Genomic DNA, 22,199 nt, shown 5'->3' with positions numbered 1-22,199 from the left:
TTCGAGTTAATCAGTGGAGCACCATTACGATCTTATGGGACGATCGCCAATGGGCCACATGCCCTTACGCAGTACTAGTGGCTAGGAGCAACATATCAACCATTCAGCTGGACTAGTGCCTACTTCATGGGACGGCCCTGCGGTTCTAGGCGCTTCCATGTTGCCTTTTTGGACTTAAATGTAGCCCCTGTGTACCATGAAGGAACAGTGCGTCACACAAGAAGAAGCTGGTCATTTCTTGCGGATGCAGCCCACAGTAATGGAAATTATTTGGGAGTTTATGAGCAAATAGCTGTATGGGCTTGGTGATTTTGATGTGCAGTAAATTTATATTCAGATATTAACCGTGTAGCGTTATTCTTTGCTAGTAATGTAGCATATTCTGATTTGTGGCGCGATGTATTGTGAGATGATCTGCATTGGGTTCCGGCTTCTGAGTAGAGTTGTGTGGTACTGTACTGGCCGCGTTTGCCTACGAAGCCCAGTAAGGTCAGGGATAGGGGCTGCCATTAGGCCTGTTTTTATGATGTCATGCTCAGGGGCGGGGGATTAGCTTTTGTGCAACAGATGCCGGTCAGCCAGGTGGATTGGTGGAATGATGGGATTATCAGAAAATGGCTGGTCACAGGTGCCTGTGTATGCGTGCGTTTCTTGGAGGGAGACTGAGGTCAGGTCCATTGGAATTGCTTCTGTATTCGTGCCATCTGTGCCCTACAGCTCCCATTGGCCCCTCTTGAGATGAGCCTGGCTGCTCAGTCACTCTGCCAACTTGTGTGGTACATGCTTATGCTGATGGTTGGTTTGTCTACTGGCAAGAGTACAGGGCTGGTGCAGTCTCCCTCAGGATACTGCTTTGAATGTTGATTTACACTGATGGCAGGCGATGGGGGACTATTGTTGTTTTGTCTCATGGAATATTTCAGTTCATTTTGGTGTACTTGAACCTTCACATGCCTGTGCTGCATCAGTACGGCAATGGTGACATGCCAAATATGGATGGCCACTCACAAGGCACTTGGAGCCCCTGCATGCATTTGTTCGTTGGCATGCATGGGTGACTTGTACATTTCACTGGTTGCATAGTGTGACTACATTGCGCCTACGAGGAGTTGTGAAATGTGGGCAGGGAGTGGAGTACAGGCACTCAGTAGGGCCATTTACGGTTGGTTCGCGATGCCGTAATTCTCACCATGGTGGAATGGTACTTTCCGCCATGCTTGATGGCGTTAAGTAAATGTCCGCTAGGGTCAGAATTCGCGTACCGTTGCGCCATGGCGGAAATTACGGTTTTGCAAGGCGCGCGTGCGCGTACTTGGTGCAGTTAGCGTTGGCGTTCACTACAGTGTCGCTAATGGCATCGTACTTTACGGTGACGGGTCATAATCGCAACGAGCGGTATTCGATGGCGGTATTACATTTCCGCCATCGTTTTTCGAATTCCGCCAGGGTCGTAATGAGGGCCATTGTACTGACCAAGAGCATATGTCCAGAGTGGGAAACACCAACATTAATTGACTCTTTAAATATCTGTGTGCAGCTCCTTCATAGTATTGCATAGTAAGAAGTAATACTAATTTGACTACTATGGCACCAATAAAGTACCAATCCATACTGTGGTGCTGAGTGCAGAGGAAAGCAGGAAGGGGGAGGTCAGGAACAGACTTTATCTTGAGCTTTATGCATTGCTGCCCTGAATCCATATGCATGTATGCAGGACCTTACCTGCACATTCAGAGTGCATTTTCTGCAGCATGGAATATATGCCCATACAATCACATAACACATCAACATGTGCTGTTAGTGCAAACAATCCCCAGAGTATCATCCAAACTGCCTTTGCTGCCACATTACTTGCTGCCTTTGCCACACATTTTATCGGGAGAAATGTTTCATTACTTGCGCATTAGGGTGGTCCTTTACGAATCGTACATTCATTTTCAGCATTAAGATTGTGGGGCAGTTATAATCACTCGGCCATAGGAGCAGCCCAGGTGACCCACATGAATATGGAAGATCCCCAAAGCAGAGCTGAAACCCCACACATTTCACTGCAGCATGCATCCCAACCCAAGGGAGAAGCTTCCCTGTGACACACGACCAGCAGCTCAGATTATGTAGAAGTCAGAAAGGACGGGTAGAGAAGTCACTCAAAGTGTGGAGACTAAACCTGAGACAATGGGAACGTCTTTGGTATATGGTGATGGTGCCAACATTGCCAACCACATCCCTCACTATATGCCAGGTAATGCTTTGGCCTGGGGAGGTCAGAGAGCATTTGATGTAGACAGCATCGCTCTTGGGTTGTGAGGCAAAGAAGTGATCCTGACATTATGAGCTAATGAGGCAATGCCAGGGCAAGAGATGGCAGAACAATAAAGAGCCCATTGAAAAACATGTTAGAAATGCACCAGAAAGACACGCTGTGACAACCAAAGCTTTGGCCATGTGCCACTTCTTGTCTGCACAGAGGCAACATCTGTTTGTGTTGGTAGATGTGTGGCACTTAAGGTATGCAGAAATGACATCACACAGTTCTTGTATGTATGTTTGTAAGCCAAATATGGGTACATAGGGGCCTTTACTGTCCCTTGGGTAGTCATCCTCCATCTGTAACAGGGGAGAACAGAGCTCAATACCTTGCAGTTGTGACTCAAATGATGGAGGATACATGTGGTCCACATCATAGATATTTACACCCACAACTGGCACACCTGCACTTCAGTCACCTTCACTCACATCAGGCATTGGAACTGATGTTCCAGGTCCCTTTCCCTTTACAGGGCCAGGCGATAAACTTTCATGTTAGTCAAACAGACACATGTCGATGCTTACCATAGCACCCCATGATAATACCTAGTGATATGAGGGTACGCGCCATTGTTGAGCATGAGGTGTCTACATAGTAAAGGAACATGGGTGTGCTTTCAGTTTTGCTGGAGGCCCTTGCTGAGCTGGTGTCTCTCTATTCTTTGACATTGGTTTTCCATGACAATATTTTCGTCAAGTTGTATTTTCACCTTCTTTGTGGCAACAACCAGAGGCAAACAGTGTTCACTAGTGCCACAGAAATCTGATCCATCCGCTCCATCTGTGCCTGCTTGTGATGTTTGCTGAGAGTTGAACATGGTGATGTCAGCTGCACATGAGTTGGTGGCTGGATAATTTCATTGAATTTTTACTGAGATGGCCGGGGGTGATTATTCCTTGAGTAGCTCAACTCTTTCCTGCAGGAGTTTGTGTTGTATAAGCATCAGGTGAGGGGATTCCTGATGCCTTGATAGTCCTGTTGTGCATTTACTCTAACATTTTGATGGACGGAATCGGATATGGTCAATGTCACTGTTTTAACTTTTCCTTGAGTTAATCCAAGATGCACACCATTGGCTTGACATGTCAATGCATCCCTTCTAGTTATGCATGTATTTCCTCTTGTATTAAAGGATTTATATTGTTCATTTCTTTTGTGTTGTGTTCATTGAGTGAGTTCTGCATTTGTCTCTGGCAGTCGAGTTTTGTCTGTGCTGGCATTTATTTGGTGAACATGCTTTGGGCAAGATACAAGTTTGGTGCCTGGGATTGTAAGTGTGTGGTACTACATGTCCATCCACTCACTTTGTTTTATGAGTTTGGTTCTGGTGATGAGGTGATAGATGCTGCACTCTGAGCCTCATGCATGTGTGTGTGTATTGGAAGTACACTCGCACACACGTTTAGTGATACAGTAGTTGCACACATGACAACTATCTTTTCCTCAATTGGGCCCCACACTTTTTTATTAATAATTGTGCATTGTGTTCTTGTTTCTGGCGATCTCTGCTGCTTTTGCAGGTTGAAGCCTTGAGCTAAGAGAAACTACTGAAAGAAAAGCAAAGGATACCAGAGGGAGCATGGGGTGTGCCTCTTTTTTGGAATAGTAGAGTTTAGGTTTTGTGGAAAGTTGGATATGGCGCATTAATCTTTTAAGTTCTCAGCAATCAGATGCATTTGTTAACAGGATTTGTAACCGGGATTGTTTTCTGAACATGATAAGTTGCCTGAACCTCAATTTCCATTTCAGAAAACGAGGTACAATTAATTCCATCATCATTTATTGATCGAATTCCCGCAGTCAGGAGGAGTTTCCATGAGCACACACACACACACACACTGGACAAGCACAGGGTTTGGTATATTGCAGCAGTAGATGTGGAACCAGTGGAGTGATTGTGTCTGGTGCAGAAGTAGCTTCTACTGCTGGATCACCATAGTTGTGAGCATTCACTTACTGTAATATGACAGAAAGCGTTGACCCAATATATGTTCACTTGGTGCAAGCCGATGAACCGTCATCTAAAGTAAACATCTACTTGTCTGCATATTGCACAAAGTAGGATCTGTTGAATTATTTGCTGTGTTTACATCCACAGACAAACGTGGACTGAGAAAGAAGAAATGCTGAGAGGAAAGATGACAAAGATTCTAAAGTGTGAAGCCAAAGAAGGTTGTCTAGTTCTTCCAAGTCTTCCGACTCAAGTTGACTGCATTCTCGTAATACATTTCTTGGAATTCTTTTCCCCACGATTAGATGTTTTCTGCAAGACTCTGACAGATATGTCATCCCAGTTAAAAATAGGTGGCTACCTTCTCCTGAATGTATTCCTTGGGTGCACCTTTGTTATGTCTGACACATTCTAGTTCCCTTGTTTATGCCTAGATGAGGAATGTGTGAACCAAGCTTTGAGTGATGCAGGCTTTAAAATTAAAGAATCACAGAATAATCTGAGAGCTAATAACACACTATATTCTGTTGTTGATTTCTCTAGTGCTCTGTGCCTTGTTGCATGTAAAGAAAGAAATGTGTAATAAATTCATACTTCAGCAATACGAAAGACACGTAGATATATCTGCACGTTGATTCGTGGGTGTTCGCTGGTCATCTAGCATCCTTGTACTGCATATTGTGTTTGGTTCTCTGCCTTGCTACAGTGTGTTGTTGGAATGCAAATATTTGGCTCTGCACTTTTGAAAAGGCAATCTCTAACTTTGCAATGTATTGGCTTTTGTTGTGAAGTGCAATGTCTTCTTTTAGACAAATCTAAGTACATACTAAGTACATATTAAGTATAATACAATTATAATTATGTTTACCAATGTGGCCAGCCAGGAAATGCCTTAATGCTTGGATATCATGATTCTGTATCTCATTGCTTTACATTGTATTGACTAGTGCTTGTAATAACCAGTAACATTGTCAGAATCTCCACTTAATTTCGAGAACAGGAAGCAATAAACATGTTTGTTCCATGTCTATTGTCTGGACTCTATTTTATTTCAAACCAGTTTATTGTTATTTAATGGTATAGTATCAACCATCTTCTCACCTTTCAACACATGTATTACAATGTACTGAATTCACATCTTTAACAGCAGGGTGTAATCGCATGTCAGTACTGCAATACCTTTTCCTTCATCAGTACTGTCTGATTCCATTGTACTGATCTTGCTGTTTGGCCTGGATCCTGGCATTATGCATCGGTGCTCAGCATCCTAGAATCAGTGTATCTCCCCTCTGGCACCTTCTTTTCTCTGAAGAAAAGTATTTCTTATTCACCTTTACCCATATTGCAATACTCATATCTTTCTCTTCTACATAGCTCTGGAAATAATATCCTCCAATTTTAAAAACTTGAAAACAAATACTTAGGTTTGACACCATTTAACTGTTGTTCTATTTCAAACAATTGTCATCAACTTTCTTTGGAAGAAGCCCATTAAACAAAATGTTTTACAAATTTAACAAGAGTATGGGAGCTCCTCTACTCACAATGAACATGGTTCTAATAACCTGGTCTATATCATGTCTTCCACTCAGGAGGGTATAGAACTATGTTCTAGCTGCATGCTCCCTTTAGAGAGGAAAAATATAAATTTGCAGATCAGTCTGGTCCCACCCACAAGGGCAATCCAGCACCAAAATGGTAGGCAATTCTCCTCTGAACATCAGCAACGCCAAACCTGTTGAGCTAATGAATTTGTTTTTAAATGCAGCAACGTGCACTTAAAGATTAGATTAAGCAGCAACCTAAAATGTATGTACATCACCATACATCACCACAGAAATCTGTCTTGGAGTAGGCTCAGGAAACAAACACAATCCCGTGGCTTATTGACGGCAAGTCACGCAGGAGAGGGGAGCATGGCCCTGAAATTCCACAAATCAGATAATGGAAGCAGAGAGTTGAATCCTCCCCAGCCATGATGCAATGCCAGCGACAATGAGAATATCATGGAACCTTTATCAAGAGTCATTATTTAGAGCACCAATGTGCTTATTAAGATTTTACATGTTTCCACAGAGAGAAGGAAGCATTCAGTATTTAATTGCCATGTAAACTGTGTTAGTTAATAAGCATTTTCCACTTTATATTTGGTTGTCCCATAAAATAAATTAGTGCAGAGCCACAGAAAGAGACCTGCATTCTTTTCATGATCTTGTAAGTTGAAGTAGTGCAGAAGCACAGAAATAAGCTGAATTTATTTGATTACACAGTACACACAATGTGTGCAGAGAATGATGTTGAGGAGATTTTTTTAGCAGCACTGATTCAGGTTTAACCTGTCAGTTTAATTATGTCTGAACATTGCATCAGAAAAAATAAAGTACAACAAGCTGACATGCTTCAAAATGAATTGAAGTAATTAGTAGATCAATTGTTAATGCTAGTGCGGATGGTTTTAGTACAGAACAGGTTTTTAAAGGTTGAGATCTTTGTTGGAGAGGCACATCCTTGATGGATTTTTAGCTTTGTATGAATGCTTGTATTCTTCTTTTTCAAAGCATGCTGCTTTTTATGTATTTTGTATTTTTATGCTGTTGCTTTTGTGACTGAAGCGTAATAAAGAACATTTATTTATTTGTTTTTATTTTGATTGGCGAAAAACACTTGAAAAACTGTTTTTAATAAATAATTTGAAAATATACACCAATTCAATATCCCTGCAATCTTTCAGAAAGACTGGTGTCTGAAATACAATGGATGATCTTTGTTCTCAATAGATATGCAAATGTAAATATATCCAATAACAGGCTGATTTAGAAAACCACTTCCCATTCACAGAATTAAGAGCTAGGAGCATTGCATGCAGGAATGGATTTAGACAATCCCAGTTGCATCACTGATTCAAGAAAATACCTGTTCTATTTTTTGATGGCTAGTTTACCAACATTTTACATTAAATCCCTGATGGCCCTTTCTCTGAGTAAAGCTCTCAGACAAGTCAGACAGGCTGGATGAATACATAGCTAAGCCCTCTGTAAATAACAATGATTTCTGTAACGTTCGCTCAAAATGAAGTACTTTTCTTTTTGTGGCAAGAGACTGAGATTCACCAGAGGTTAGAATACACATCTTGTAAAGTTGGTTAAAAACCTTGAGGGTCATTCCGAGTATGGCGGTAGGGGGTTAATGGCACCGGTAAGGATGCCGGTGCCATTAATACCCTACTGCTGCATTCCGAGGTCCCTCAGCGGGTCCCACTAGGGCCGGCTGGTTTTACCAACCGCCCTTAGCGGGACCCGTTAAGGGACCATGGAGCCAATAACTGGCCTGTTATTAGCTCCTTCCCCATTCCAATCAATGGGAATGGGGAATGGTTTTCGAAATGGGGATTTACCGGGTCCACATAGGTCAGAATGTCCGGGTAAGTCCACATTCCGACTGCCTGGACCCGAGTTTGGAGGCAGCCATGGTGCTATTAGCACCATGGCTGCCTCCAAACTCGGAATGACCCTTGTCTTTTCACCTTCTGGACATTTTCACCCATTGTGTTATGTCAGAAGAAGGAGTCGGACAAAGTGGTGGCATTTTAATCATAAGCTTTAACTTAAACAACCCTAACCTACTCTGACCCCACCACTAATGAAATGTGTTTTAACCAAAAGAAAAAATGCCAGGAGAATGGCTTCCTTCATCTTCTCCAAGTGGGTCAGCCTCAGGGCTACTTCTAACAGTCCCGTACAACAGTTCTGAACAAACAAAGATGAAGCCAGGAGAATGTCTCCCTTCTCCTGGTCAGACTGGGTCAGGCTTAAGGGCTTAAGGGCTGCCCTTGGATAGTTTATTGTAGCAGTCCTTGCAGGCCCTTGTGGTTCCTCCCATGGGCTTTCTTTGGCTTGACCAAATGTCCAACAGTTCTTCCTTCCTTGCACTGTATATATTCCAGAACTTCTTTTGTCTTCTCCTTGGCTAAAAAACAAGGGAGATCACTTCTGAGTTGCCATTGGCTTATTCCAATAATCTTACCAACAATATTGTTAGAGATATCACTCTTGTAACTTTGTTTATTCTGAATGTCTCTTTTGTGTTAATTGTGACGAGGGCGATTTCTCCTGAAGCACTCTTCACTCATGAATTCTTCCTTGTGATTATTGTGACGGGGGCGATTACTCCTGATCCACTCTCCACTTTTGGTATCTTTTACACAGTTACTGTGACGAGTGAGATTACTCCCAAAGCACTCTTTAGTCTTGGTATCTTTAGCACTATTTCTGTGGTGGGGGAGATTACTCCTGATACATTCTTCACTTGTGGTATCCTTAACACTGTTAATGTGACGAGGGACATTACTCCTGATGCACTCTTCACTCTTCCACAAGCCCATACTGGGTCTACCGTAGCTCCCGTTACACTCTATTTTCTGGGGCCACGCTACTGGTGCATCCCTTGGGGGTTGGGTTGACTCGTTCCCTTGGTTCTCTCTCCACTCCCTGCTGCACTGCATTGGCCCTCCAGGGTCTCCAGTCTATCGGTATCAGCATTGTTGAGGGACTACATGGTCCACTCCCTAAGGTCACACAACCATCAGCCTTTTTCCAGCTTCTCTTCAGGTCAAGCCTCCCTCTGGAGGATTTCTCCATCTTTCCACGGTGTCCTCAGGACCAATTACTTGCTCCATCTGCTGACTTCCTCATTCACAGCTTCCTGGGCCTGACAGGCTTCACGCCGGCTTATTCCTTCATGGAGTAATTCCTTGATTGGTAGCTCCTGTAGCTGGGACCTCACCAGCAGAGAGCTGCAGTCTTTCTTTTGTGTCCATGGAGTGTGTTTCAGGAGTCCTCAGGCCCCTACATCTTCCCAAAACTGTCTAGAGCTGGAAAAGGACTAGATTGCGTAACTTCTTCTATCTTCCTCTTATCAGTACTTTTGGGAGATTAATTATTATCACTTTGTATGTTCCTTTCATCCTTCTTCATCTTAGTGGTGTCAAGTGTTTAGTGCGGTAATGAGGGATCATCACAGTAACAAACAGTAGTGCTTTGTGTTGGTTCTCTTGGGACCTTAGGTATTTCATGGTCTCAAGGTTAGATGGATAGCGAGTTCCATCATAGAACAGGAGTCCATATCCACATGAGGGGAGTTTTGTGAGGTCCCGTCTGCCACCTCTAGGGGAAATATTACATAACCGCCTCACCTCCTAGCCTGTGGGGAAAAGTGACAAGATCCTGTTAATCATCACATCCCCTTCCCCTAATGAGATTGCCTCCCTCATCTAAGTTCCCTTGTTCCATCCTCTTTCTGTGTTAAAAAGGAAAGAAATATGTTTGGTCATCTAAAAACCAACACATGATGCCAGCATGGGTGTCTTTCCTTAAACTTGGTCAAGTCAAGGTTGAGTGATCAGTCACTATTCGGAATTTATGACCAGAAAGGTTATACTTTAAGTAGGTTATGGCTCATTTGAAGGGTAAGGCATCTAACTCATTAGCAGCATAGTTATTCTCTCGAGGAAAGAGCTCCCTACTAATATATAGAATGGGATGATCAGTCTTTCATACTCTTGGGAAATAACAGCGCCAAGACCTACTTTGGACGCATCTGTCTACAGGATAAACTCTTGGTTGAAATAGGGAACTGGAGGACAGGTTTGCTGCACAAAATATGATTAAATATATTAAAGCTATCCTGTTCTTGTTTACCCCACCATATTTTCTGGGGTTCTGCATTTTTAAATGTATTGGTTAGACATGATGCTTTACTAGAGTAACTAGGAATAAATCGGTGGTAATACCCTGTGAGCCCCATTCCCTTTTTGTTTTAGTGGGAGATGTTTCCTGGATGGCTTTTAATTTGTCCATCTGGGATTGCACTAAACAATTCCTTACACAAAGGTACTTAACAGTTGTGTGTGCCTGATGGCATTTCATGGGGTTGGCAGTCAGTCCAGCCTTCCTTAGGGCTCTTTCAATCTCATACAAGTAGAAAAGATGTTCTTCACAGGTCTGGCTGTGGATCAAAATGTAATTGAAGAATGCACAACAAAAATGAGGAAAAAGTTGCAATACCTTATACATCAACCTCTGGAAGGTGGTGGGAGCCCCATGCAGTCTGAAGGGAAGGAATGTAAATTGAAACAGGGAGTAAAGAAAGCCATATTTTCCTGGTCAGAGGGGTCCCAAGGAACCTGCCAATAGCCCTTTGTCAGAACAATCATGGAGATGTATTTAGCTTGACAAGATGCTGAAATGCACTTGCACACCAAATTGTTAATGTGATGTATTTGGCTTGTCCCAGTTTGTCAATTAAACCATCAATCCTCGGCATAGGATAATTGTCATAAATTTAGCTTGCAAAAGTCAATACAAAATTTCCACGACTGATCTGGTTTAGCAACTAGAACTATTGTTGTGGGCCAAGGACTTTACGATGGCTCAACGATATCGGCTCCCAACATTCTACATACTTCCGGGAGATTTGTCTCCTTTCTTACCTCAAAGATGCAATAGGGTTTTAGGTTAATCACCTTTCCTGGTGTGGTTCATATGTGGTGCATGAAATTCTTGACCCTCCCTTGCTTATCACTAAAGTAACTGAGAAAGTCAGTCAGTCTTGGACGTCTTCCTGTTGCTGCAGTGTTAACTCTGGGCTACTCTCTGTCAGTAGTATGCCCAATGTAAGGAAGGAGGGGTCGTTTTGCCCCCATACATTCAGCACAAAAGAAACCTCCTGCTCTTGCAATAGTGGGGGGACGCCCTCCTTGCCCTTCCCTGCAACCAGTGGAAGATACCTGGCATTTGTCTCCTTTCTTACCTCAGAGATGCGATAGGGTTTTAGGTTAATCATCTTTCCTTGTGTGGATCGTATGTGGTGCATGAAATTCTTGACCCTCCCCGGCTTATCACTAAATTAACTGAGAAAGTCAGTCTTGGACGTCTTCCTGTTGCTGCAGTGTTAACTCTGGAGAGACCAAATTATGTTCTGGGCTACTCTCTGTCAGTAGTGTGGGCAATGTAAGGAAGGAGGGGTCGTTTTGCCCCCCTTACATTCAGAACAAAAGAAACCTCCTGCTCTTGCAATAGTGGGGGGACGCCCTCCTTGCCCTTCTCTGGCATCAGTGGAAGATCCCTGGTATCAGTGGAAGAGGGGCTACTGCAAGATACATTTGGACTCCATTTTGTACACATCCAGACTCCATTTTTGGATTAGGCTGTATCCTGATCACTGAGAAGCCTCCTCTCCCCTTTGCAGCGTCACACACAGCAAACACTGACAGCCCCTACCTCCTCCTCCCGTGTTTTTGCTGCCCAAGCTCATTTCTCACAGATGCCCTGGTGTGAATTGTTGCAAGTGAAGAGTGTATTATCTTCTCCTTCCTCTGAGCTCACTGCCCTGGCCGAATCTTGACTTGCAACCCATCCGTCTCCACAAACCTGCACTTGCTCCTCTCACCCCCACCTTTGGAAGTTATTGCATGATCACCCTGTTGCCCCTCCATACTTCCTTTGATGTAACAGGAGTGTGACCCTTCCCCGCTGCCCACTCCAGAGTGCCCCCAATATAACTGGTCTCATGTCAACGTATCTCCTGCCTAAAACAACACCTATCAATCGATTCCCTCAAGCTCTGTGATACCAATGCAAATAAATCCAAGATCCCGTCTGCTGATAAAGCACCTGGAGTTTCTAAAGTGTTTACTTTCCACTCTTTTAAGATGTTTATGTGGTTGACCTGGGTCTTCAATCTCCAATTGGGTTGGGGTACCAGAAAAAGGCCCCTTTTTCTCCAGTATTTTATATGGCCCAAACCACTTAGAAAACATCTTTTGGTCTGAGGTGGGTAAGAGAACTAACACTTTTTATCGCATTGACAAATAAAGGTGGCCAGCTTTCCCATCGTATTGAGCCTTTTGACTTTATTTGGCTTTGTCCAAGATGTTTCATAACTATTTCCCTTACTACAGGCATATGTTATAAGCAAAGGGGGGTTTGAGAAATGGGGAAAACTGCTTCTTCTCTCTCCTCCCAGGTCTCACAAAGTATGTCTAATACATCCCTCAGTTGGAGAAAAGGGAGAAAAACCAAAGGAAGATTGTAGGGATTTCTGTGTCATGAAAATAGTACCCAGGGAATCATAGCATCCCAATGACGCACTTCAGCTTCAACAAGTTATCTTAAGGGTGTTCTTTAATGTCTGGTTGAATCGTTCGACAAGTCCTTCCATTTGAGGATAGTAAACAGAGGTGTGCCAGGACTTTATTTCAATTATCTCCTTTACCTCGGTCATTAGCTTGGACATGAAGGTCCTAACTTGAGCTGTTAGAATTTCCCAGGGAAACCACAACCTAGACAGAAAGGGAATGGATCTTTTAAAATATGCTGGGAGCTGTTGTTTTAAGGGTAAAGTCTTGTGGGTATTTGGGGGCATAATCAAGTATCACCAGGATGTATTTATTACCCAAGGGCTCTGAAACACTTCTTTACGAGTAGGATATAAATAAAATATCAATATCAATATCTAACGGACCCACTATGTCAATTCCAATCCGAGTGAAGAGTACCCCAATTTATTTATTTTTCTTTATTTTAATTCTTGATAACGCGCCAAATCTCCCACAGGCCTCACGACGCACGAAAAAAGTAAAAGACAAGGACGATCAGAAGAAACACAGAAGATCAGTGACCAGAGTGTGGCCACATACTAGAAAGAGGACTAGGGTGTGTTGAAGAGATGAGTCTTAAGGTTCTTTTTTAAGATAACCAGTGAGGTGGAGCTCTTAAGGTGAAGAGGGAGAGAGTTCCATACAGCTGGTGCAGTGACATTGAAGGTTGTTTTTCCAAATTTAATAGAGCGAAAGCGGGGCTGCCTGAGCCTGATCTTTTCAGTCGACCTGAGAGATCGGGCAGGGGCATAGCGCTGGAAGCGCTGTGTCAAGTAGATGGGTGCAGAGTTGTTCAAGCATTTGAAAGTAAGAGTGAGAATCTTGAACGATACCCTGTGCTTGATAGGGGGCCAGTGCAGTTTCTTCCGGGCTTCGGAGATAGACAAGTGCCTGGGTAAGCCTAGCACAGCTCTGACTGCACCGTTTTGAGTGGTATGCAAGGCAGCGATGTTGCCAGCAGAGGTGTCTGCTAAGAGGCTGTTGCAGTAATCCAACCTGGAATTTACTAGGGCAGATGCAAGGAAGGACATATTGCTGACACATAGGAATGGACGCAGTGCGCACAGTTGCCAATTGATCCAACCGCATGCAGCTCGAGTTTTGGCCACATGTGGGCGCATGGAGAGTTCAGAGTCAACGGTGATGCCGAGAGTCTTAACGCTTTGGGCCACAGGAATGGAGACATTGGCAATCGTAAATGATGCATATTCTTTTGAGAGATTCTTTAACATGTGACTAGATCCGGCCAGAAAGATCTCTGTTTTATTGGCAATGCCATGAAGTTCTGACTGATCCAGGAGTGGATGAGGGAATAGATGACAGCAATGGCTTTAGAGTCAGTAGAGTAGGAGCCTGAGAGTTCGAGGATGTCCTGGGTGTCATCAGCATAGTTTGTATATAGGACACCCAGGTCATCAAGCAACAGAAGTAGAAGAAGAATATAAATGTTGAATAGAGTGGGAGAAAGAGAAGATTCCTGGGGTACCCCACGAGTAAGCAGGGAAGGTATAGAAGAAAAGTTTTGGATGACTACACGGGCATTCTGGGGACCAAGAAATGAGGCTAACCATTGCGTGGTAAGATCGGTGCAACCGACAAGGGTTTGTAATCTTGTTGCCAATAATGCGTGTTCAACTAGGTCAAACGCAGCAGAGAGATTAAGCAACATTAAGAGGGCGGGATGACCACGATCGATGATGGATCCGAGGTTAGATTTTAAATCTAGCATGGCGGTTTCAGTGCCATGACAGGTGCAATAGCCAGACTGATGGAGGCCAAGAATGGCATTGTCATCAATACATTTCTGTAGCTGGAGGTAAGCTACACGGTCAATAACCTTCAAGAGGAAGGGAACATTGGTTATTGGTCGATAATGCTTGGCAAGAGAGGGATCGAGGTTAGCCTTTTTGAGCAAAGGTGTAATCCAAGCTTCCTTGAGGTTTGCTGGGACTTGGCCTTCCTTAAAGGACTGATTGATCAGTTTAGTAATCCATGGACTGATGGTTCGAGAGATTGTACCGGAAGCCTAGAGGGGCAGGCGTTGCTTTACATGAAGTAGGCTTCATGTTCATTATGATTGTGGTAACTTCAGATACAGTACATGGGGTAAAGGAGAACGAAGGCTTTATTGTTGAGGAACTGAGAATAGACTCCTGAAGCCGGCGAGGAGAGGATTCGGTGGTTGCAATGGAGGGGAGTTGGTCTTGTGCTTCACTAAGAAAAGTCTTCGATGAAAGAGATTGTTCCCGTGGGTGGGGAAAAGAAGGAGCAGAGACTGTAGAGGGGGAGGTGACAGTAGTATGAGCAGATGGGACGCTCTAGCTTCTAGGTGAGAAGCAATTTTAGTGGAAAATGCATCGTGAATAGTTTGACACCAGGTGGCATCCTGAGGTGCCAACGGAGTAGTCTGTGTTTTAGCATTGGATGCTTGCAAAATGGCGAAAAGTTCTTTGGATTTAGATTTCATTTGATGGATACGATTGCTGTAGTAGACAGCTTTGGCTTTAGTAACGGCCGTTTTGAATATTTTCACAGTATTCTTGTAGGCGGCCAGCGAGTCGGGTGAAGGCTGTTTACTCCAGGCACATTCACTGGCTCGCCTGCGATGCCGTAACGTAAGGATATCATCATTGAACCAATATTTGGAGGAGGTTTCTGGTTTTATGAGTCTCGTACTCATGGGGGCAAGTTCCTCATTGAAGAGTGTTTTTCATATATTCTGCAATCTCTGAGGAGTTTTCAAATTCAGACAAGTTACCAAGTTTTTCGGTAATTTCAAGAGATAGTCTTTGGGGAGTGAGTTTTTTTAATGTTCTGGAGGTAGTGGAGAGTCTAAGTATGATGCCAACTCTAGGAGATACAGTGGGGAGGGTGATGATAAAATTAAGTAAGAAGTGGTCCGACCAAGGGCACAGGGAGATGATTGGAGTTGAGGCTTAAATTTCGTTAAACAAGACCCAGTCCAAGATATGACCAGCTGCATGAGTGGGTTCAGTCACCTGCTGACTAAAGCCAATAGAGGATAGGGCCCCATGAAGGGATTGTGCAGTTTTGTCAGAGGGACATTAGCCCACAAGTTAAAGTTGCCTAAGAGCACTACAGGGCCTTTGTTGGTGGTGAGATTGTTTAGTAAGTGTAAGAGTTGTTCTCTGAACATGGGCGAATTGCGAGGGGGGCGGTAGATGAGAATTAGGGTGAGTGTGGTATTATTAGAGATCTTGATTTTAATAATCAATGATTCACAGTCATCAAGGGGCTCATGCGGACAAAGATGATATTGAAGGCTATCTCTTAGAAGGAGGGCAACCCCCCCCTCTTTTGACATCCTGGCGATCGGCTCTAAGTACGACATAACCAGGGGGCATAGCCTGAGTGGCCTCATTAGAAATACAATCGTTGAGCCAGGACTCTGTGATTGCCATGATGTCATAACGTGATTGTGTGAGTAAGTCCTCAACCTCGACTCCATCGGACACCAGGGATCAGGTGTTGAGAAGTGCAGTGGTGAGGGACTGCGTGGATGGCCCTCTTTTTGCCTGAGAGGAGACAATAGAACCATCATGGAGCGTATTGTCTGACCCCACAAGCATTCCTTGGGTATAGGACACATTTAGGGAGGTGTACACAATACAAAATAGACAGTGTGCAGCGCCTGTAGGGCGAGGTACCTGGGTTCGAAGGCTGAGTGACCGGAATCGGAGCTGAGGAAGGTATGGAAGTCCAGACGTCCACAACCTGGACTCAAACCGGCTCTAACCAGCCCACGTAACGTGCCGGCGCGTCAGCGCCACCAAGGTGCTTAAGAGTGCAGTTAAGCCTGGGAAATGTACTTAATTGGGAACTACAAAATGAATCTGATTGGCTACGAAATGTGGAGCAATCAGCAGCAGGAACAGAGCGCTACTGAGAAAGTCCAGGTGGAACAGAGGAGCGTTCCAAGGTGGCACTTTGCTGATGTGTACAAATGACCTGCAAATCAACATTTGTAACAATCAATAACAGGGAGAGTTTGAAGTGGAGCTGGAGATACCATAGAGGGAGCAGTCTTTTAACATCTGTCACAACTGGTTACAACCTTGTTTACGTTGGCATGGACTCCTGACCAGTAAAAGTGTGGAATGACCTGACCCTGAGTATTTGCAAGCCACAGATGACCAGATGTAAGTTGGGAGTGGACCAGTTCTACAACTATTTGCTGAGGGCTGCAGGGTTTTACTAACTGGGTTCTAAAAAGGCCATTAGTGATATGTCACCTCAGTACAGGTAAAGAAAGAACCATCCTGTGCCCTACCCTCACATTCTGGAACAAGTTTCGAGAAAGCTTCAGCTAGGATCAGATCATTATGTTGAGCAAAGTCTATGTTGGGAATGAGTGCTGCCTTTCAGGGGCGCGGGGGTTGTGATTTCTTGGGTAGAACCATGTCTGCTTCCCCAAAACCTCTGAACACCTTTCAAGGAGGCCTTTCACAATGTTTTCTCCTATTTTAACTTGGAATCCCTGTTTACAATGGTAGCCCTTTTTGCCATGGTAATGTATCAATATCTTGATGTCACCTTGATAGTCAGGTTCTATTACACCGACCATGATATCCTGGCCACACTTCCAAGCTAGTCCTGACTTAGAAACCAGCCGTATATAGGTCCCTTTTGGAGTGGACAGAATCAGGCTGGTAGGGACCAATTGGCGTTCGCCTACAGCAATGGTAACCTCACTACTTCTATGAAAATCAAAACCAATAGGCTTGGTTGTTGCAACCATTGTGTTTGAGACTCTAGGAGTATGTTTTCTAAATGTAAGGGTACCCTACCTTTTCTCAGTAGGGCAGGATCCCACCCTGACACCATATGTGGTATGTCAGAAGGAGGACTCAGACATAGTGGTGCCAATTTAAATGTAAGGTTTTATTTAAAGAATAAGGAAATAAGATAATTCTCCTATCACTAGAGGGTTTGTCCTACCTAAGTGAATAATAACTTGGGTGCTCATTGTCAGGGTGACTGTCAAACTGAAGTCTGTCCTCTGTCCAACTCTGTCCTACTCTGATCCAACCACTAATCAAAGATGTATTAACAAACAGAAATAACGCCAGGAGAATTACTCTCCTCCTGTTACAAGTGAGCCAGCCTCAACAGTCCCGTTGTAAGAGCCCTCCCCGTCTTACCACGTGCAATAAGAATAAGTGAGACACACCCCAGATGGGGAATGAGGCTCAGAGGACAGGTTGCGAGAGTTCGAAATCTTTTATAGAATTGGCATCCAAAGAACTCTGCTGCCTGAGAGCGCTCTGGCGAACATTTCATTTACACGATATTATAAAGAGAAAAATCATCATAGATGGCGCAATTAACATAGGGTACTAAATCAGTGCAGGATTGGCTAGGCATTATAGTTCTATATGTCCACAGAGGCACTGTCTCGTCCGGATTAGTTGCTCCTTTGGTGGGAGGGTGAACATCACGTGGTCCGGTTGTCAGTTTCCGGGAGGGGTGAAGGTCAGGTCCCTGAGATGTGGGGTGTCCACTAACTAAGCTAACATAATACATCTTAGTGAAGCATGCACTTAATAATATTCATTGCAATTCTTTTGAACAAATCATTATGAACCTATAAACTTCATTCATGTATTTATATCATTACTTATTAAGGCTTATATGGAGCATCAGGTTAAGGGTCTTGACCAGTATAATAACATTGATTGAAGCGAGGGTCTGGACTCGTAAAGAATCTAAAGCTGGTTGGCGTTTGTTAGTAGTAAGAGACAATATACTGCAACAGAGTTCTAACGTTAATTGGGGGCCCGCTAGGGGGACATCATGGCGAGGTCACATATGTGGTACATCAAGAGAATACCTTGCAAGGACACATGGTTACACTGGCAGTAATTTTCTAACAGTGACGGTGAGGGGGCATGAACAGATTTGTGGAGATGGATGAGCTACATGGCCTAGCTCGAGCCGGTTCACACGCGGGGTAGTGATCTCAGAGGAAGAGTGAGATGTTACATTTGTTCTTTGTTGCAATTACCTCTGACTTGGGTGTGAGAATGGAGCCGCAGAGTTTTCCAGACACAATGAGAGAAAAGGTGGGGGCCATGTATGCGGTGTGCGTGGCGCTGCAAAGGGGAGAGAAGACTTTTCGTATTATCGCAGTGAGGCCTAGTTACCAAGATGGAGTCAACGGGGCACAACATGGATGCCACGTGTCCTGTGCAACAGCCCCATCTGCGCAAATGTCAGCCGATACTGGTATGACATAAGGGCGATGGGGGCTCTCCCCACCATTGGAGACACATGGTCCAAGTTTGTGCTAAAGGAAAGGAGGGTCGGGGGGCCTACTGGCCCCTCACTCCCACCCACCATCCTACAGTTATGAACAAATAAAAATGAAGCCAGGAGAATTACTCCCTTCTCCTGCTGAAACTGGATCTGCCTTTGGGACTGTTCTTGGATAGTCTCTTGTAATAATTTGTATAAGCTATTGTAGTTCCTCTGAAGGGCTTTCCTTGGCTTCACCAAAAGTCCAACAGTTCTTCCATGTAAGCACTATGTAATATTCCATTACTTCCTTTGTCTTCTTCCTGGATAATTAAACAAGAGAGATCACTCCTGAGTTGTCCTTGGCTTCTTCCATTAATCTTACCAGCACTATTGTTAGAGAGACAACTTTAGTAACTTTCTTTATTTGGAAAGTCTCTCTTCTGTTTATTGTGATGAGGGAGACTTCTTCCGAAGCACTTTTCACTTTTGAGTTAGTTGTTATGATTATTCTAAAGATGGATATGGCTGCCGGTCCACTCTTCACTTCTGGAATCTTTAACACAGGTACTGTGATGAGGGATATTAATCACAAAGCACTCTTCACTCTTGGTATCTTTAACACTGTTACTGTGGTGAGGGAGATTACTCTCTATGCACTCTTCACTCTCAGTATCCTTAACACTGTTACTGTGACAAGGGAAACTACTCCTGATGCTATCTTCAATCTTGGTACCTTAACACTGTTACAGTGACAAGGGAGATTACTTCCAATGCACTCTTCAGTCTTCCCCAAGCTCCTACTAGGTCCCCTGTAGCTTCCGCTACTGTCTGTTTGCCGGGGCAACATCGCTGGCTCATCCCGGGGTGTTAGGTTGGCTCCATTATAACTCTCTCTCCACTTCCTGCTGCCCTGCTTTGGCTTTGCAGGGTCTCAGCCTGTCAGTATCGGCATTGTTCAAGGACCACAAGATCCACCAACCTAAGGTTGCACCGCTGTTAGACTTTCTCTGGCTTGTGCTCAGGTCGGGCTCCCTTTCCATGGTGTCCTAACAACCGAGGACCTGCTCCTTCTGCTCACTTCCTTGTTCCCAGGTCTGAAATTCCTAGGGCTGACAGCCTTTATGCGGGCTTCCTCCTTAATAGAATCCTTCCTTGCTTTTTATTTCCTGTAGCTTGGACCTCCCCAGCGGAGTGCTACAGTCTTTCTTTTGTGTCCATGAGTATTCTTCATGCCTGCTCGGGGCCACCTCTTCCCAGTAGTGTATAGAGCTGGAATAGGAGTAGTTTGCATAACTCCTTCAATCTTCCTCTTCTCAGTAGTTTTGGGCAAATACTTATTATCACTTTTTATGTTCCTTTCATTCTTCCTGTCTCAGTGGTGTCAAGTCTTAAGTGAGGTAAGGAGGGAACATTACAGTAACAAACAGTATTGCTTTTGCATTGGTTCTCCAGGGACCTTAAGGATTTCATGGTCTCAAGAGTAAGAGGGTTAAGGAGTACCATCATGGAATAGGAGTCCTTATCCTCATGAGGGGAGTCTCTGCCTGTGAGGTCCCACTTTCTGTCACATCTGGGAGGGATGTTGTGTAGCAGGATCACCTCCTCAGCTCACATGCAAGGGTTCCTCTCTGGGGAGAAGTGACGAGATCCAGCAAATCGTGACACTATGTAGTTCAAAGGAATGTTCCTAGTGTGTGGCAAATCTGCATTATTTGCTGTGTGCTATTCAGGAACTGTTGGGTAACATTCCTCCCAAGCAGCCAAATGCTGTAATTAAAGATGATCAACCTGTGAATGTTGGTTTGGCCACACATTCTTAACTTTATTTACAGTGACACAATATAAATCTGCTGTGAAATGCAGATGAACAATTTGCCATTATAAGTAGAAAGACATTGGAAAAATGTCACAGAAACATGGTTGGAGACTAGCATACAAGCAGCATTATTGATATCAATGGACTCAATAGCCTTGAGTATCAACTCTTTCTTTTTCTGTGGAAGCCAATCCATGTCACAATTATCTACTACATGCCTTTACAATATCATAACCACCAGCTTTTGTCCGTTTGTCTACTCACACTTTCATTGTGTGTCAACACTGCTAAGCATATCATCATCTGCATGCCGTTGATGCAGAAATGCAATCTTTCTGGATGATATTTGAGATGCATGTAATGGAACACTTCTAAATCACCAGTATGACAAAAGTCTGTCATTGATAGATGCCAAACATTCAATTGATGCAGAATATATGGGAACCTCTCTCACATGACTTTGTGAAGCTCAGGTGTCTCTAGGTGGCTCTCAGCGTGGCTTCTAAACAAAATGAACTCCTTCAATTTAAAAAAAAAAACTTTTTACAAAACAATCCTTCTCCTTAACAACAGAGTTACGTTCTGTAACCTGGACCACCATGGAGCTTAGCAAGTCCTGGAAATGATTAGTTCACTAAATCCAGTGTGGTCGTAGTGACTATCACCTGCCAACCAAAGCCTCTTTCCTGTGAGAGGGTTGTCCTGTGCCCGCGGCTCGTGTCACCATACCTCATTTATTGCAAGGGAGAGGTGTTTTCTCGAGTATATGAAGTTCTTTTACATGAACTATAGCCCAAAAAACTCTCAAATGTTGGTTGCAATTACATTTTTTGTTCAATGGTTTGCCACAAGTAGTACTGGGATTTAATGTGGTGCACTTTACCAACTGTAAAATATCTAGCAGGCAGCACTTATGCACAATATATCTATGGTTCCACACAAGCCCTTTGTTTGGCAATTCACTTTCTCCTGAATTAATCATGGTAGTAGTGTATTCTACACTAGTGCCGGCTGGGTCAAGTGGGTTATTAGCGACAATGTCCCAAGTCTCATATGTAGCCTCAAAATGGGATGATTCTGGTGCCTGGGATTTAATTGATGATGCTGGTAAAGTGCCTATGTGACATGGCTTTGATGGCGTAGATTGGGGAAGCCATTCATGGGCTCTGAATGTGGCTTCCTCTTCTGTTGTTATTGGCATTTAGGGAGGATGCATTGAGGAGTAGCAATGGTGTTCCAAAGCCTTCCACAGCTTTGCTCTGGTGAGTAACTCACATCCAAGCCATTGGGTAGAAGCATCTCTCACTAGCACCTTGTATTGTGTGATGGTTGTGATTGCTGCAAAATCAAATCTTCCAAAAGCACTGTTGGTTTCCACCCTCTTTCCCTTGTGTGTGTGTGGTCTGAGTTTTCCGGTCCTTCCTTCCAATCCTAGGAGACAATTGGAAATGAAAATAAAAAATTGCATATGGTATGTGATGGCATTAAACATCAAATGAACCTCTCTGATAAAAACACATTCCAAATATTTCGATTATAGTTTACAAATAAGTAGGTACACTTTGTGAGCATGTCAAAAAGAGCACGATTTCAGTAAGAAATGATAGAACATATCCCAGTGCAGTACCTTGCTACTCAACGTTGATTTATGCTCATGTGATGAGTCTACACGATTGTGCATCTGCCTGTGGCAGTGTACGGCTGCAACAAC

The 22,199-nt window shown here is 43.8% G+C and overlaps 1 protein-coding gene across 1 annotated transcript in view; it reads left to right on the top strand.

The window, feature by feature from the left end:
• The window catches only part of LOC138528000 (indolethylamine N-methyltransferase-like), a 151,588-nt gene extending 146,303 nt beyond the window's left edge, over positions 1-5,285 (top strand). Inside the window, exon 3 of the mRNA XM_069639424.1 lies at positions 4,407-5,285. Within this exon, the coding sequence (XP_069495525.1) occupies positions 4,407-4,674 (268 nt within the window). The 3' untranslated portion in view covers positions 4,675-5,285. The remainder of the gene's footprint in view (positions 1-4,406) is intronic.
• The last annotated feature ends 16,914 nt before the right edge of the window (positions 5,286-22,199 follow it).

This window comes from Ambystoma mexicanum, chromosome 7q (assembly GCF_040938575.1).
Source record: "Ambystoma mexicanum isolate Mex_15411 chromosome 7q, UKY_AmexF1_1, whole genome shotgun sequence".
NCBI lineage: Eukaryota > Metazoa > Chordata > Amphibia > Caudata > Ambystomatidae > Ambystoma > Ambystoma mexicanum.
This window is presented reverse-complemented; position numbering and strand designations above follow the sequence as displayed.